This window comes from Maylandia zebra, linkage group LG19, assembly GCF_041146795.1.
Source record: "Maylandia zebra isolate NMK-2024a linkage group LG19, Mzebra_GT3a, whole genome shotgun sequence".
Classification (NCBI taxonomy): domain Eukaryota; kingdom Metazoa; phylum Chordata; class Actinopteri; order Cichliformes; family Cichlidae; genus Maylandia; species Maylandia zebra.
Genome location: NC_135185.1, coordinates 25,645,246 through 25,662,411, shown reverse-complemented (window position 1 = coordinate 25,662,411; position 17,166 = coordinate 25,645,246). Strand labels below are relative to the sequence as shown.

General features: G+C 42.0%; 1 protein-coding gene across 4 annotated transcripts in view; it reads left to right on the top strand.

Annotated features, from left to right (window-relative positions):
- rps6ka1 (ribosomal protein S6 kinase a, polypeptide 1) overlaps positions 1 to 15,166 on the top strand; it is a 50,845-nt gene extending 35,679 nt beyond the window's left edge. For 2 of the 4 annotated variants that reach the window (XM_076877554.1, XM_014414318.3), the window contains exons 3-22: positions 4,501 to 4,617; positions 4,792 to 4,873; positions 5,788 to 5,868; positions 6,032 to 6,111; positions 6,347 to 6,453; positions 7,214 to 7,251; positions 7,616 to 7,758; positions 7,843 to 7,913; positions 8,516 to 8,604; positions 8,736 to 8,800; positions 8,909 to 9,011; positions 9,220 to 9,350; positions 10,612 to 10,737; positions 10,903 to 10,992; positions 11,089 to 11,247; positions 12,175 to 12,336; positions 12,442 to 12,518; positions 12,614 to 12,731; positions 12,842 to 12,979; positions 13,264 to 15,166. In XM_076877554.1, the coding sequence (XP_076733669.1) occupies positions 4,501 to 4,617; positions 4,792 to 4,873; positions 5,788 to 5,868; positions 6,032 to 6,111; positions 6,347 to 6,453; positions 7,214 to 7,251; positions 7,616 to 7,758; positions 7,843 to 7,913; positions 8,516 to 8,604; positions 8,736 to 8,800; positions 8,909 to 9,011; positions 9,220 to 9,350; positions 10,612 to 10,737; positions 10,903 to 10,992; positions 11,089 to 11,247; positions 12,175 to 12,336; positions 12,442 to 12,518; positions 12,614 to 12,731; positions 12,842 to 12,979; positions 13,264 to 13,386 (2,100 nt within the window). In that variant the 3' untranslated portion in view covers positions 13,387 to 15,166. Of the gene's footprint in view, positions 1 to 769; positions 909 to 1,875; positions 1,930 to 2,833; positions 3,352 to 4,500; positions 4,618 to 4,791; positions 4,874 to 5,787; positions 5,869 to 6,031; positions 6,112 to 6,346; positions 6,454 to 7,213; positions 7,252 to 7,615; positions 7,759 to 7,842; positions 7,914 to 8,515; positions 8,605 to 8,735; positions 8,801 to 8,908; positions 9,012 to 9,219; positions 9,351 to 10,611; positions 10,738 to 10,902; positions 10,993 to 11,088; positions 11,248 to 12,174; positions 12,337 to 12,441; positions 12,519 to 12,613; positions 12,732 to 12,841; positions 12,980 to 13,263 lie in introns of those variants that run through there. The other 2 variants (XM_014414319.4, XM_014414317.4) reach the window with 2 other exon arrangements.
- Positions 15,167 to 17,166: the final 2,000 nt, after the last annotated feature.

Here is a 17,166-nt window from a genome sequence, read left to right as displayed (position 1 = left end):
CCACATGCTCCCTTTCTGTCCCACTTTGTCTCCCTTACTGTAATTGGTGTCAGAGCCAACACTAGGATTTGGATGAGGCATGAGCTAACAATGTGAGCATGCCCTTACTTGGCTAAAGCTCCTATCTTATGACATCCTTCTTTGGAACACCTACCAGTGGACTGGCTGCAGACCTGCACTGGCCCCTTGTGTTAATCAAAGGGCATTACACCATATCTGTCTCTCACAGTTGACGCATCTGTTCTCTAGCAGTCTGAAAAGGTGATCAAATGTTGCATAAGCGGACTCAGAGAAGCATTTGTGTTAGCTCGTTTAAGCTTCGATTCGACCAAAGATTATCATGACTGTAGGATTCTCTTATTGTTAAACTTTTACTGTGCCCTTTTTCAGGCTTCGTTAGACTTTTAGTCAGATGATGTGTCAACGGAAATTGAAAACCTCGCATGATTGCTATCTTGAATCTCAAACTGAAGAAAAAGCATGAAGTCAGTTTCCCCACTTTTTGCCTAAAATGACACAAAAGATTCAAGTTCTTCTCATTGTTTCCGTAAACTTGTCCTTGAAGCTCTTGTATAGACTTCTGACTCATTTTCCCATTGAGAAAGAGCTATTTCCTGCTTGAGTTGAGCCTTTTCCTTCTACGCTGTCCACAGCTAATCGGTCCCCTGCTCATATGCATTTTTTATAACTTTACTTCCCATTTTGCTTAGCATACAGGAAGGTTGTATCTGTTGCGGTATTGCATACAGAGTTGTTGGCTAACTGACACAGGCTGACATAGAAGCAAGTGTCTAAGTGTGACTGTCACAGAGGTTCACTGACACCCAGTGACAGCATCAGTGACATGGAAGTATCTGGACACAGACATGTGGAGGTTCTTATTCCGCACCAAAACCCGCATGGCAGAGGCAAGTAGATGCTTTTATTTCATGTGTGCGTGTTATGAACCTCCGCTTGTTACAAAGTGGGCAGCTGCGTGTGAGTGTGGTCAGGTGAAGAATGTGCTGGGGACTTGCCGAAAGCTTTAGGGAGTGCTTGGTGTGTGTGTGTGTGTGTGTGTGTGTGTGTGTGTGTGTGTGTGTGTGTTGCGTGATATTTTGGGAGGGATGAAGGGGTTTCCTCTGTGAGGGTGGATGTGAGAGTTTTCATCTTCCCAGCTGTGAATTGACGGGAAACAAAGGAGGATGTGGATGGAGGATCTTCCACCTCCTCCAACCTCAAAAATCATAAAAAATGTTATTTTCAATGCTAGGGTTAATGCTTCACTGAAGATTCTGCCTTTTCACTCAACCGGTGTAGCAAATTTAAAAGTTAGATGCTCAGTTTTTTCATCTTTGCGTTTTGGCCAAGTCATGGTATTAATGCAATCAAACTGAAACTGATCTGCAAAACCACAAAAAATATGTGTGAGGCCATGAAGTGTGAATACTCTTTTTCTTTTTCTTTTTTTTTATCTCCCACACACCATGTGACTTCATTTCAAAAGACAGCTGTTCCTGAGTACTCTAGATTCCGGATAACACGAGAACCTTTATAAATAGTTAGTCATAACGCTGAATTTCAGCTTCTTCTCTGCAACAGCTGTCATGCTTGTAAACTCAGCTCTTCTGTGTAGTTGGTTATCTAGTTATCGAGCAGGAAGGATGTGAGATCAGTTCAAGAAAAGAGGAAGTGAGAAGTAGGAGGGAAGAGAAGTTTCCTGTCACTAATGTGGCCCTATTCTACCCTCTTCTCTGTGTGTGTGTGTGTGTGTGTGCATGTGTTAATGAGATGTACCTGCAGCAAGCCTGTATGAAGAGGTACAAATGTACCTGTTGCAAAACCCGTCATGTTTTACGTAACTCATGTTAACTGCTCCATTCAAACACTTCCTAGAACGAGTCTCATATCACCTGGATAGAGAGGGACTATGCCACTATTAGAGCCCAGGTAAGCTCTCACCACCTGTGTACTGTTGCTTTTAAATCCGTTCATTCTGCAGCTCCTCCCTCGCTAAACAAACATTACATCCTGCTTCATCCATGTCACATTGTATTTCCTTTTTCTTTTTTTTTCTCGTCTCCCCACCCTCTGGAAAATGTACTCTCCCATCACAAAATTGTTAAGCAAATAACCTTTTCTGAGCACAGGCTGCAGTGCAGGTTCGCTGCCAGCCAAGTAACGCTGCTCTTTGGTCAAGAGGAGTTGACTCATGCTCTATATACAGGCGCGTAATGGCGTATTCTCTCAGGTTAAAGAAGTGTTTGCTGTATAAACGGCAATAAAGTGAGCAATGGAGGAAAGTAAGAGGATCTCAAGACCACTTTATGAGCAGCGAGAGCTGTGTTAGGAGACAGGATGAGCAGGAACAGGACTGTTAAGAGGGGGAAGAGAGCAACATGCCTGGCCACAGACAGGAAAATCTCTGTCATCCAGAGGCAGTGAGTTGTCTGAATCCTCTCTGGTGTGTTGACACCGAGAGGGGACACATCATCCTCTCTCTGCCATCCTCCTCCACGCTGGCCTCTGTGTTGAATTATGGGTAAAGGGAAGTGGCACAGAGTTGGGTTCTTGAGTCTGTAAAATTACTGATAATGCAAGCAAATTTATTCAAGAAAGCATTTAATTGGCATTTTCTTTTTACTTTTTCTCCACCTCTATCTCTTTTTTGTGCTTCTTTTGAGTTTCAGTGTACTCCTGTTGCTCGCTTGCTCTCTCTCTCTCTTTCTCTCTCTCACTCTCTCTCTCTTTCAGCCGCACACATGTGTGTGTGTGAGAGAGAGAGTGTGACAAGAAGTTGGGTGCAGGACTGTGAGAATATAGCAGGCTCTTCCTTCCTGCTCGCTTCGGTTCCAGTTCATTTCAGCTGCAGTCATTCACCGAAGGCACACCGGTCTAATCAGACAGACACAGAGGCAGGGAGCGAGCAAGGACCGGAGATAGAATGGAAGAGAACATGAAGATGAAGCACTGAAGGAAATTTAGCAGAAGGCCTCTGCAGTCGACTAAAGAGCAGAGGCTGAGAGACTTTTCAATATTTATCTGCAGTCCACACAACGAATCCTAACATGAAAGCACAAACGATCTTAAAGTGTGCTCTCGGTGAGATGAGGTGAGATTTGAGATGATTATATGAGAGGTAGAAGAGTGTGTACCTTGTTATGGATGAAGGTAGGATGATACAACACTCTGGGAAATGCTGAGATGGAGAAGGACAAGAGAAAGTTCAACCTGACTCGCATGCTGTCCATCTACTTGTTCAAAAAGAACAAATCCTTGACTGGCAGCCCTGCTCACTGTAACACCTACAGACCCACGGCGGCAACGGACAACGACACTGGCACTTTACCTCCGCCGGAGAACCACTGGACGGTAAAGTGACACCTCCTGATATTGACATCTCGATCAGCTTTGAGTAGTTAAGTCGTCGACAGAGCGTTCAGTGGCGTCGTCTTAATGAAACTGAGTTTTAAGAAAATGAGGAGAAAAGAGGGATTCATCAGCACAGCAAAGTGCAAACGAGGTTTTGTATTCGCTCTTGTCGAGGTTGTTCAGAAAACAAGGTGCAACTGAAAGCCTGCTGTGTTCAGCCAACTCTGGTTTCCTGTTGTCAAATTAAGTCCCAGGCTGCAGTGGTCTGTGGTGATGGCGGTGGCTGTTGTTTTGTAGAAACTTTTAAAAAGCTGAAAGAAGAGACTGCTGAAAATATGTCTTTCATCACTTCTTTGAAATATTGATTATGCAACGGTCAGCTGATTGCACTTTATTTTTTGTTTGGTTGTTTTTTTTAAATAACTTGTAATTGCCAAGTGTAACTTTATTCAGGATCCATGGTAATAGTGTAAACCTGAACATGCCTATAAAGGAGAAATTAGGAGCAGGACAGCCCAGATGTTCTGCTTTCTGATCCCTGAGATTTGGATTTCATAGGCAGAAGTAGGGGAAAAGTCTTTCCCCTGAAACTGCACTGGTGAATCTAAAATTCTCCCAGCAGGGTACCTACTGTACTTTGCTTCATCACAGGGCCCGAGGTGTGAAATTCAAGGAAGATTATCAAGGGAGGGGAACACTCTTGAAAGAGAATTCTCTGCATCGTTGTTATTGTTGTTGAGTTTTGGGTGAGGCTGACACCAGGTCAGCTGCGCGTGTTCATGTGGTGGAGCTATGAGCGGTGTCAGCTGGGATCCACCCAGTTGTGAGAGTGCGCTTGCTGTGAACTTGCTTTTACACAGATCTACTTCCACTGAATATTTACACCACCAGTTCCCGTGTGCTAAAAGCAAATAAACGCATCGATAAGCAACTGTTTGTGCTCACGTGCACATCTCACTTCTTACCATGCTTCCTCTTTTTTTGAAATGTGTTATATTGACAGCAGGAGGCACCTCCACAGGAGAACTTATCTTTGCATAAGCAAGCGGCTTGTGAAATTTTTATTTTTTTTTTGCAGCTGTGCAGTATTGCTGTCGTTCTGTGATCATTGACTGCTTTCCCTCCGTCTGTTTTCTTTTCACTCTTTAGGAAGATGGAGACATCAAAGAGATCAACATCACCCATGTGGTCAAGGAGGGCTCAGAGAAAGCTGATGCCTCTCAGTTTGAACTGCTCAAAGTCCTGGGACAGGGATCCTTTGGCAAGGTAATTTGCTTTTACTCTTTCGGTTTCTTTCTATTTTGACTACATGTCTATTTTTCTCTTCCTCCTTTGCTACTCTTACTCCCCAACCTACAAAAATCGTTGCATCTTTAACAGTGTTTTTGGTGTTTGTTATATTTTTGGGGGGAATTTTTTTGAAAAAAAATTATTTTGCAGGTGTTCCTGGTACGAAAGGTGACTCCTCCCGATGCCAACCAGCTCTATGCCATGAAGGTCCTCAAGAAGGCCACACTAAAAGGTACAGCAACGTCAGGCTTGGCTATGGTCGTGAAATTTTAAGAATTGCTACTTTTCTCTGTTTTGGCTTTTGGCTTCATTGACAGGGAAAAAAAAACAAAGAAAAGTGAGTGAGTTGGGGGTTTTTTTTGTTTTTTTTGTTTTTTTGTAGAGCTGCACCTTTTACCTTTCCGGTGATGTTGATTTGAAAAGGCCTTGTGTTTGGCAACTTCATTTTTCAAGTGGTTGTTTAGTTTCATATAAAAGGGTGTATGAATTTCCTGTAACACATGCAGTGGTATGTGTGCATAGTAAGACCACCACTGCTTTCAGTGGGTTCCTATGAACAGGTGTTGTGGTCTCACCTTCTGCAAACATCGGGGCATCAGATTTCTTCTCATCATCTCCCAAAATCACGTGGGTGGTTCTGTGCAGCTTTGCAAATTTAACAGGGACCTGTTACTCTCATTTAAATCTCCGTGTTTTTATTCTTTAACAGCTTTTCATGACTAGCAGGTCAAATTGATCATAATTCGCCTTATTTTGGGTGCAGCTCCTCTCTGTCTGAAATTCGCTATTTTACATTCCTTCCCTTTTGCTTGAAGTCAGCTTTTTTCTGATTGGCTGCCCATGGTGAAGTTTTTAAGCAGCAGCTGAGTTAATCTACTGTGCTCAGAGTCGCAGTTGCATGCACAAAATCCCCAAATTTAGGTCATCATTAACATTCAGCACTGACCCCATTATTTAAGTTTGGCTATGCTTTAATTTGAGGATCCTCTCCTATTGCAGCTTAATGAGTCCAAGTTGAATTGTACTCTCATCAGCACCAGCATTTAGTGTGTTGTAGTACTTTTACCATACTCTGTGCTTACGTACAGACACGTTATAAATCTTTAATGCATACTATCACACTAACCCTCGATCATTGGCCTTCAGTCAGAGACCGTGTGAGGACCAAGATGGAGCGAGACATTTTGGCAGACGTCAATCACCCATTTGTTGTCAAACTGCACTATGGTGAGTCAGCCTGATGCTTTTGTTAGACTCTGCTTCCCTTCCCTCTTATTAATGTTATTTGATGTACTGACTTGATTTACTGTTTTATTACTTCAACTTCCAGAAGCTTAACTCATGCTTCCTGATTTACAGTTGAACTAAATGTGAATTTGTGCATCTGTAGCATTCCAGACTGAAGGGAAGCTGTACTTGATCCTGGACTTTCTCAGAGGAGGGGATCTTTTTACTAGACTCTCCAAAGAGGTAAAAAAAAAGAAAAAGAAAAAAAAGAAGTGACTACTTAGTGTTGTTATGCTGACCTGAGGTCAGGATTTCTTTTTCTCAGTCCTATGTCCACTTATTTATCCTATAAACTGATATGTGCTTACCCATTTATTCTGCATTGTGTCACTCTGCGGTGTTATGCTCTCTTATTGTCTCATTTTCCTTTTCTTTGTGTGTCACATCCTCTCTCTTCTTTGTCTCCTTTACCCCTCAGGTGATGTTCACAGAAGAGGATGTGAAGTTTTACCTAGCAGAACTGGCATTAGGACTGGACCACCTTCATAGCTTGGGTATCATTTACAGGGACCTCAAACCTGAAAAGTAAGAGTGGAAAACCAAGCGTTTTGCATGCCATGCTGCAGGAAATGTATAATGACAAATATATATAAAAATATACACACAGTGCATCAGTCATAAACGTCTCCAAGTTAGATTAATCCAGAAGAACAGCATGCATTTCAGTGAGTGTGGGAAAAGTGTCTTCCCTGCTGCAGACCTGTAGCCACAACCCCAGACAGCAGTGATGACTTCAAAGTGCAACAATTTCCTCCTGTCATATTTCTATTGCACTCACTGCAAAGTATTTTTTACTTGTTGAACCCTGCACCATTTTCATTAGCTTGTGTTCCCTCACTCTCTGCTGTAATTGGCACATCGGTACTTGTTATGGTACATTGCTGCCACCAGCTGTCGATGCTTGTTCCTCAGCGTGTGCTGTGCACAGCACTCGATCTCATAGTATGCATGTAAGACCCGACACCGTCGCTAATTTAAAGAGCCGGTGATTCATTTATGTGTTGCTTTTTAAAATTTTGGTGCTTTTGAATGCTAACATGTTGTATTGAAACTGAAACGTGTTTTTATAACTTTGACCACCACATACGGACTGCTATATTAGCCTTCAGTTGTTTTTAAGGGTACCTAATGATCCGACAGCCGAGTATACTTTGACACCAAGACATACTACAACTGAGCAAAGCATACAGCAAAGAAAAGTTTACTTTGTAAAATCCAGATGGGTAAAATGTTCAGACTCTGTAAGATTTTAGTTTGTCTTATATGTGACATTGTTTTCTCCTAGCATTCTTCTGGATGAGGAGGGACACATCAAACTCACAGGTGAGCCTCATTGTTGTTTCTTTTACATCTACCTCTCACTATTCATTTTGCACACACACTTTCCTTTCCTCTACCACATTGACCTTGATTCACAGCAGTGATGGCTTTATCTCACTGACTCGTATCTCCATAACATCCTGTATATGTTCCCCAAGTTAATTATAATACTTTATCTTGAATATCTGTGATAAACCTCTTTAGAATCTCTTATCCTCAACCAGAGGAAACGAATGATAATTAAGAAGTCGCCTTAACAGAGCTCTTGTGGGAAAACTGTTTCATGTTAAAGCTTTTTGTAGCTATTATCGTGCTGCTATATAATATAAGGATCCAGGTCCTTGGTTAATGTCTTGTGTGTTTTCAGATTTCGGCCTGTGTAAAGAAGCCATTGATCATGAGAAGAAAGCTTATTCCTTCTGTGGCACTGTGGAGTACATGGCACCAGAGGTCGTGAACAGGCAGGGACACACCCACAGCGCCGACTGGTGGTCGTTCGGGGTACTAATGGTAAGGAGGAAAAAACGTACTGGCTGAGCGTAAATATTACGTAAATAAATATGCCGATTACATTTTTTGTGTTTTCTCTCCCAGTTTGAGATGCTGACGGGGGCGTTGCCATTTCAAGGGAAGGACCGCAAAGAAACCATGAATCTCATTCTGAAGTGAGTACCACCTGGATTCAAGAACATCACTCATTTTTTCTTTTCTTTTAACTACTTACTCATGTCCATCAGCAAAAGCGTGTGAGTGGACTAGAGCCTATTCCACCTCACTTTGGGTGAGAGATGTGGGCTACACCTTGGACAGGAAGCCGGTAAATTACAGGGCTAACACAGTTAGACAGCTGAGCAGGCACATTCACAACTACATCTGAAGTCAATTTACAATGACCAGCTAAGTAGCTCTCAAACGTTTTGTGGCACGCCCCCCATTTGTAGGCTGAAAAAAGTTTTGTTTTTTTTTTTGTTTTTTTTCTCCCTCGCTCAGGAATCCCTTTTACCAACTTATTTTAATTCAGTTGTTTTCCCAGATTGTCCATGCCCAACCTGCATAGGCGGTCAGGTGGGGTATGACGTCCTAAACAGGCTCTCAGCTTAAGAACTAACCCGGAGAGTAAATTTGCAGGCACATGGAGAACACGGAAAAACTCAATTCAACACAAAAACCTGTTGCCAAATGTACTTATTCCAACATATTCCAACTGCCTCATTCTATATCCGGTGCAATAATTAAAGCTGGAAGCCCTCTTTGTGTGTTTGTGCAGGGCTCGTCTTGGAATGCCTCAGTTCCTGAGTGCAGAGGCCCAATCTTTGCTCAGGGCTTTGTTCAAAAGGAACCCTGCCAACAGACTGGGTTAGTATCAGCTCTGGAACATGACTTTGACAAATGACGGTACACACTCTATCTGATTTCACAGGGAAAGGCTGTGCTTTACATTGGTTTGTAGTTTTCTATTGTGATTGATTCTATTTGATGTTTTGCAGGATCTAATGCCGATGGCGCTGAGGAGATTAAGCGGCACGGTTTCTTCTCAACCATAGACTGGAATGTGAGTTCTGTGTGATTACATATGTGTTTGAATTTATAGCAACCATCACAGGTGGCATTCAGAACTTCAACTGCACAGCGTGAGTTAAGCTTCTTTATTCCTTTTTAGAAACTCTTCCGAAAAGAAGCAAAGCCTCCGTTCAGACCAGCGGTCGCACGTCCGGATGACACTTTCTACTTCGACTCCGAATTCACCTCCCGCACACCTAAAGGTCGAAAATCAAAAATCAATACACATTTTTTTTTATTTAAAGGAGACACAGCAACATTGGGATGCACTAACATATTTGTGATTAGCTGTGCTTGTCAATAATACCTCAATGTGAAGTTTTTATAGCAGTGCCTTTTTTGTTTTCTAACATTACTGCAATAAACCTGTCTGTTTTTCCGAAGCCTTTATTTTTATTTATTATCCTGCAGACTCCCCTGGTGTACCCCCCAGTGCTGGAGCTCACCAGCTCTTCAGAGGCTTCAGCTTTGTTGCATCAACTCTGTTAGAGGAGGATGGTTCATCAGAGCCAGTGCAGGCCCCACCACATCCAGTGGTTCAGGTCAGTAGCTATTCACTCTTGGGATAGATAAATACTGGATACTGGAGCCTGTTCTGGCAGGACACAAAGAAAACCGAGAAATTTCCCCTATGACTCCTTTGGCAACAGTGGGAGGGGAAAAAACTCCCTTCTAACAGGAAGAAGCCTCCAACAGAACCGGGTTTAGGGAGGGGCAGCCATCTGCTGCGACTGGTTGGAGGTGATGGGAGGAAGTTAGGTTAACTGGTCATTTAGAGTGTCCAGTCAACTAAGTGCATGTCTTTGGACCCTGGGAGAAAGTCGGAATACCTGGAAAGAACAAACTCATGACATGGGAAGAAATTGCAAACACCACACAGAAATTCCCCGGCTAGATGGTGGTGAGGCAGCCGTGCCAACCACCACACACTGTGCTGCCCGCAACATGATCAACAGTAACTCGACACACTAAAACTGAACAATGGAAGATTATAATAATATTGGCTGGTGTGATGAGTGTGAATTCGAATAGTAGGGTTTGGCACACTTCAGGCCCCTTAGTTATTCTCACATTGTATCCATCTTCTGATGGCTGTTATCAGCAGGAAAACAGACCACATCACAAGGCTCAAATCATCTCAAACTGGTTTTCTGAACATGACAGTGAGTTCATTGTACTCAAATGGCCTCCACTGTCATCAGATCTCAACCCAATAGAGCATCTGTGCACTCGAAAATTTGCAACATGGGTGTGCAGCTGGAAAATGCGCAGCAGCTGTGAGATTAAATCATGTCACTATGAACTAAAACCGCTGACGAATGTTTTCAGTTCCTTGTTGATTCTATGCTATGAAGAACTAAAGCATTTCTGAAAGTAAAAGGGAAGTGAGCCTAGTAATTAGTACCTGATGAAGTAGTCGGTGAATATGCCCATGTACTGTAATCTAAAGGTGTGGACAAAGTTATTTCAGTGTGTTATATTTCTGTCGAGTTCTGACTGCTGATGGCATGAAATAGAGACAGATTCTGTGTGTACGGTGTGCGAAAGGCAGACAGGAACACGATTAGAAAGAAACGACTCAGATGAGGTACACGGCTTCAAATCTTGTGTAATGCCTGGCAAAAGCAGTTTTTCTACTGCGTGTGTGGTAGATTTGAAGAGACACTTTGACAAAGAGGAAGAAATTGACTCCAGAAATAGATTTCAGCCCCTTCCCCAACATCATCAACCTCCCCCCACATGAGCTCTTGTCAGTCCGTCACTCCTCCAACGCTCATCACAATTTCAAATCTTCCTCTGCAGCAACTACACGGGAAAAACGTCCTTTTCAGCGATGGCTACGTACTGAAGGAAGATATAGGGATGGGCTCTTTCTCCGTCTGTAAACGTTGTATCCACAAAGCCACCAACACTGAATACGCTGTCAAGGTATGAACACATAAACACACACACAGGGAAAAGTTAGCTTGTGAATACAGGACAGCAAAATCTAACAAATATGTTTTTCAGTAGTTCTTCAGTAAAAGAAGGAGGAAAATATGCAGCCTTTCAAAAACATGATCCTAATGCCGTTGTTGTGCTTTTGATTTCCAGATGATTGACAAGACTAGCACAGACCCCTCTGAGGAAATAGAGATTCTGCTTAGATACGGACAGCACCCTAACATCATAACACTCAAGGATGTGGGTCTAAACACGCACTCTGTCTGACAACCTTTGTTCGCCTTGGGTGTTGAGTGTAATAAGACTCGCTGATGTTTGTTTGTCTTTCTGTCGCAGGTGTACGACAACGGTAAGCAGGTGTTCATGGTGACGGAGCTGATGCGTGGAGGAGAGCTGCTGGATCGGATCCTCAAGCAGAAGTTCTTTTCGGAGCGAGAGGCCAGCGCTGTGCTACACACTATCACCAAGACTGCTGAGTACCTCCACTCACAAGGGGTGAGGACCACTAAGACCACTAGGACTTTTAGTCCTGTTTTATATGTATGTTTTGTCTAAGGAGCTTGAAAAGAAAAGCCTTTTGGATTTCTTTGAGTTTCTTGAAGACGTTTCACCTCACCTGAGAAGCTTCTCAGTTCTAAGGTCAAATGGTGGAGAGTCCCAGATTGAAGTCCTAGGGGAGTGTCCCCCGAAGAGGGTCATGAACCCCCTTGTTGATCCTCTACCTAAACGCACGAGCCAAGGTGTGAAAATGGGTGTAGGTCACAATCAGCCAAGGTTTCGGGTGAACCCGCTGTGAAACCTAGCCCCACCCTATCATGTGACTTTGAGGTCAAATGGCATCTATTGAACCGGTTCTTTTATTCTGAAATGGCAAACCTGTGAAGCACACAATGGGTTTTTTAAAATTATTTTCTGGAGCTGTATTTGAGCAATAGTGTTTTATCAAAATAACTGCTGTGAAATAGCTCTGTCTTTTAGAAATATTAGTTAAGGTGCTATTAGAGTTTAGTTATTTGATGTTCATTTTGCTTTTTTAAGAAAACTGTTGAATAGTAGTGCCTTTGAAAACCAGGCTAAAGTCTTTACTTTTCTTTTTCTTTTTACTTTTTTATGTTTCCTGATGTTTAAAAACTTACAACACATGTCTACTTTTGTTTACTTTTTATGAATTTCTAGCTTGAAGATGTCAAACTGTGTTCATCCTTTTAATTATTTTGGTTTAGTAACAACACATAGGGGAATAATCACTTGAAGCACCTCGGTAAATAATTCAACTTCTGATTAGAATAAAATTGAAAATAATTTATAGAAGACATTTTTAAAGCAGATAAAAATGGGAAAGAATTCCACCCAAGAGTGTTTACTGACACTTTCAATCCTAATTTTCTCCCTCCATTCCACTCTTGCCCTCTTGTGTTTCAGGTAGTGCACAGAGACCTGAAGCCCAGCAACATCCTCTATGTCGACGAGTCGGGGAATCCCGAGTCAATCAGAATCTGTGACTTCGGCTTTGCTAAGCAACTGCGTGCCAACAATGGCCTGCTAATGACCCCGTGCTATACTGCTAACTTTGTAGCTCCTGAGGTGAGCAAGTGACGAGTGCGCTCGCAAGACATACTCACAAAAGTCAAGGTTCCCCCAGTCATTGTGATATATAGTAATATGTGATTCCTTCTGACTCTGCTATAGGTGCTGAAGCGTCAGGGCTATGATGAGGGATGTGACATCTGGAGTCTTGGGGTTTTGCTGTACACCATGCTGGCTGGGTTAGTAGGAACACTTGAAATCATTCTTTGAACTTTGTTCTCTCTCATTATTCTTTGCATTAACCTTACCGTCTGTCTACTTTTGTTCTCACCAGTTTCACTCCATTTGCCAACGGACCTGAAGACACTCCAAATGAAATCCTGAACAGGATAGGCCACGGCCACTTCAGTCTGACTGGTGGTAACTGGGACTCTGTGTCTGATGCCGCCAAGGTAGGAGTCAATATTTGTTAGACAACTCTTTTACTCCCTAGAAAGAATTTTTTGTTGTATTTGCGTCAACCTACAAGTTTTCCATAATATTATTATTTGGCTTTTTCTAGGACCTGGTGTCCAAGATGCTTCACGTTGACCCCCATCAGAGACTGACTGCTAAGCAGGTTCTCAAACACCCATGGATTGTCCGCAGAGACAAGCTGCCCAACAGCCAGCTCCCACACCAGGACCCCAAGCTGGTCAAGGTAACAAAACTGCCTGGAATCAGGTTAAAGGAATTCATTGATTCATTGAAGTTTTAGTAGTTGAAACTCAACATGTAGAATGATTTTTATATCATATCAGTTCCTTTTAGTGTCACCAAAATACCAATATGATTGTACACTGCAATATACTCGCATCGTGTGTTGCATTGTCGATTAGAAAACACAAGACGAGCGGGTTTTTTGCATTGCAGTAAATCAGACAACATATCAGTAATTCATACTCTCATCTGGGCTTCAATCATGATGTTGCTCTTTATGCACAGGGTGCAATGGCAGCCACCTACTCCGCCCTGAAGAACTCACAACCTACTCCAGAGCTCAAGCCCATTGAGAGCTCCTTCCTTGCTCAGAGGCGTGTTAAGAAACTTCCCTCCACATCTCTGTAGAGACTCTGAATAGCCAAACAGGTCACAGGAGTCTGATCAAAACCACACCTCCTGGCTCCAAACCACCCCGTCAGCTTGCTCGGGGACTTGGTGTCGACCCGCCAATACCAGCCAAGGAACACTGACTGTGGTCCTGCCCCCATCTTGTGACATCAGTTGTCCCGCTCTAGCTATCATCCTCCTTGTGTGGGCTCGCCAGCTGCAGCTGTTAGCCGATCTCCTTTTGCCTATCAAAATATCATGACGATGGATGGGGGCAATGAGGGCGAAAAAAAAAAAATGTAAAAAAAAATGGGTGCAGGTTTTTTGGCAGATGTTCTGGCGCCGTGTGGGTGTTTGTGCGAGTGTGTGAGCGTGTTTGTGCATGACCCGCTACAGAGTCGATGCAGCCCTGTTTTTGATGGTGACAATGAAAGTTTTCTCTTCTCATCTTTGCTGTAATTGGTTGTCATTCTCGCTGCACGCCTATCCATCTGCCTGTTTTTTGGGTTTTTTGCCGTCTGTCCGTTCTTTTTGTAGGGTTTTTGAGCTTCGTATTAGCGGTTGTGCTGCCAATTCAACCTGTGCCGACAGCACAAAACCACAGTACTGTCCAAACTGCTGTTAAATGTTTCTCAGAGAACGTTATTGATATGAATATTAAAACATTTCTGCCATAAATGCCTCTTTGGCTTTGGTACAGCCAGAATATGTGCATTCTAGAAAATGTCAGTTGCTGATGTTTTGGTTAGTGTCAATCTATGCTTGCGTTTTGTTTTATGGGGAGTGTGTGCGGACGCGTGCGTGTGTGTGTGGGCGTGTGTGTCAGTTGCATGACTTGCAGTGTGTGTCTGTACTGTCTCGCGGGATGCTGCAGAGTCATGTGCATGGTCCGGTGATGTGGCTTTCTCGTTTCGCTCCTATTCCTCTTCTCTGCTTGGTCAATCTGCTGGCAACCATTTGAGATGTCTGTTATTTTTATTACTATAAAAACTAGTAACATAGATGGCTTTCTGTGAAAGAAACCCTGCCCAAGGAACAATGTGGCATGTTAAAAATTCTATATTTGCATTGTTTTCCTTTTTTTTTTTTTTAGTTGTTTTCACTGTGTTTCTTGGATAATGCCTATTGAATACTGTTTCCTGTGTTGGTTGTTTTTGCTGTCGATTGTTTTTTTTTTTCTCTTTATCCAAAGAAAGTAGTGATTTAAAATAGTGAAAGACATGCTGAGCACATCGCAGCCTGTGGACTTGATGCCGCACAGGTCTCTTCTTCTGTTTAATAAGTCAGGGCTGGCTGCTGTCTTTACGGAAATAAGCACTTGTTAAAATCTCTGTCAAATCACTGGTTATAATGTCACACATACTTGCCCTTATTGTGGATTATCTTTTTTTCATTCATTATATTGGAATTCCATTTGTTGATTATCTGACTCGTTGGTATTTTATTGACACTGAATACGAGGCCTAGAGTTAAAGGTGTCTCAGTGTAAGCTTCTCCACGGAGTAGGTCCTGCTTTTAGCTCAGTGCCTAGGCCTACAGGTGAGGCGGAATGTCTTGCATGGAAAGCACACCGTAAGGATAAGAAGATGCTGTGCATGTGTAGAAGAAAAGACCTGTGTGGCTTAAGAATCTATGAAGCAGCTGTCTTACCTCAAAAGAAATCAAAGTTATATTATAATTCTTGTTTGGTGGCAAAAAATCTCCCTCCTTTGTCAAAATTTATGGTAAGATGTTATTGTATGATAAAGATGAAGATTTTTATATCTTACAATATTAAAAATCGAGTTGCTATGACAAAGTGTCTGTCTTGCTTTATTGTTTTTTTTTAACTTCAAGTGACATTCAAGTGTATAAAAAAAACACAATTCCCAGATATAGAAATATGAAAAAATATCACATTTTGAAACCTACAAAGAACACATAATACTGTAAGAGCAGTAGTACTTCTTATAACTAATAATTCTTTATGCATACAGTTTTTTGTGAGTAGCTGTTTTTCATCCACAAACAAGTATTGGTGCTGGACCCATCACTTGGTTATGCTGCTGTTGGCTCAGGCTGCTGACTTCCTTACACTGAGTACTTCTCCACTCCCGTCTTCTCACTCCCCAGTTGTTTACACAAGAAAACTGCACCCAATTAAAATGTCATCTCTCTCATAATGTGTGCCGGGGGGCTCCCATGATGCACTGAGTGTTTCCTCTTCACTGATCTCTTTCCACACTGTGTGTTTATCCACCATTTTGCATTTAATTATTAGTAACTATTAAAGTCTGACTCTCTCCTATAGTTCGCCTTTTGTCCTGTCTCCCTCTGTTCCTTTCTCATTTCCCTCACCCCCATCTGGTCGCGCTAGACGGCCGGACCTTCCATGAGCCTTGCTCTGCCAGAGGTTTCTTCCTGTTAAAAGGGAGTTTTCATTGTCATCACGTGCTTTATTCACAGGGGGTAATGTGATTGTTGGGGGGTTCTTTCTAATGTTATAGATACCAATCAACGTTCCCTCTAAGCTGCGCGCGTGCGCAATTGCGCACGGCTGGCACGGTCTCTGCGCACAGGAAAAAAAAATCTAACCTGAATTGAAATTAAAATTAATACTTTAATAATTCTGTTTTGCAGTGTTAGTCAGTAAGTGACTGGCTGCTCCCGTATGGGATTAGAACGATGCCACTTTATCCCATAGTCCAGCCAATGATGCGATTCACATTCGTATATATGCAGCTAATCAACGTTGTTGACAGGCTATGACAGCGTCCTTATGTGCCGACACCGGTGTTTTAGCAAAGCGGCGTGGCTGATGTGGAGTGAAGCCACGTTAATGACAATGTGTACAACCATTGGAGACGTGAGCAGGACAGACGGAACAATTGACGGGAAAAGTGTGGACTTTATACCAGTTTTTAAATTGTGTAAAACCAGAGTTATGATAAAAAAAAAAAAAATGCAATGTTTCGAAAGCACTCTCCGCCTGTGCCCAAAACCCAAAGAAAACCCCACCCTTTCCTATTGGTGGAAAAATCTACCATGTCGACCAATCAAAAAATGATATGGCAACATGGCATTTAGTTGTTTAGGAAGGGGGAAGTTTTAGGAGTGACGGCAGTGTTTTGAGATGTGAGATATTTGCGATGTTCAGCGCAAATCTTGTGTAGTTGGTGTGTAGTGTAGTCAATAGTTTTCTTGTGTGTGTCAGAACAATGAGGCGACTACTGAATGTTACAGGAGTGATAAATCTGCTGTTGTCAGGCTGTTGTTCTCTTTTATCTCATAGTGGACATAAATTATTTTTGGAGTGGCACAAATAATTTACATGGCATCAAATTTGATGCAGAACAGCTGATTGTTCTGTAAATAGTTTGAAATGTTTATTTAAAAAAAACTTGGCTGCATTTTTAGGTAAACAGCTGCAAAAAACTTTGTTGTTTGCATAACTCAGTTACCTTTTTGAAGACGTAATGATATAATTAACTGCCCAACATTGGTCATTATTTACTGTATTTTGCAGACAGAGTTACAGGACTCTCTCCCAGACCACAGACTCATAATACAAGTCAGAGCTTTATTTATTTATTTATTTATTTATTTATTTATTTATTTATTTTTAAAAAAGAAAAGAAAAAAAGTTGTGTTTTCAAATTTGGAGCTCAAGATATTTTTACTTCCAATAGTGTTAACATACACAGGTCATGAAGAAGATTTTTTAAAGTTTTCATTGTAAGTGGGCTAAAGCAGTTAATTAAAAGTAGTCTAACATAAATGTAAATGCTGTAATTGGATTATTTTAATAAACCATGTGAC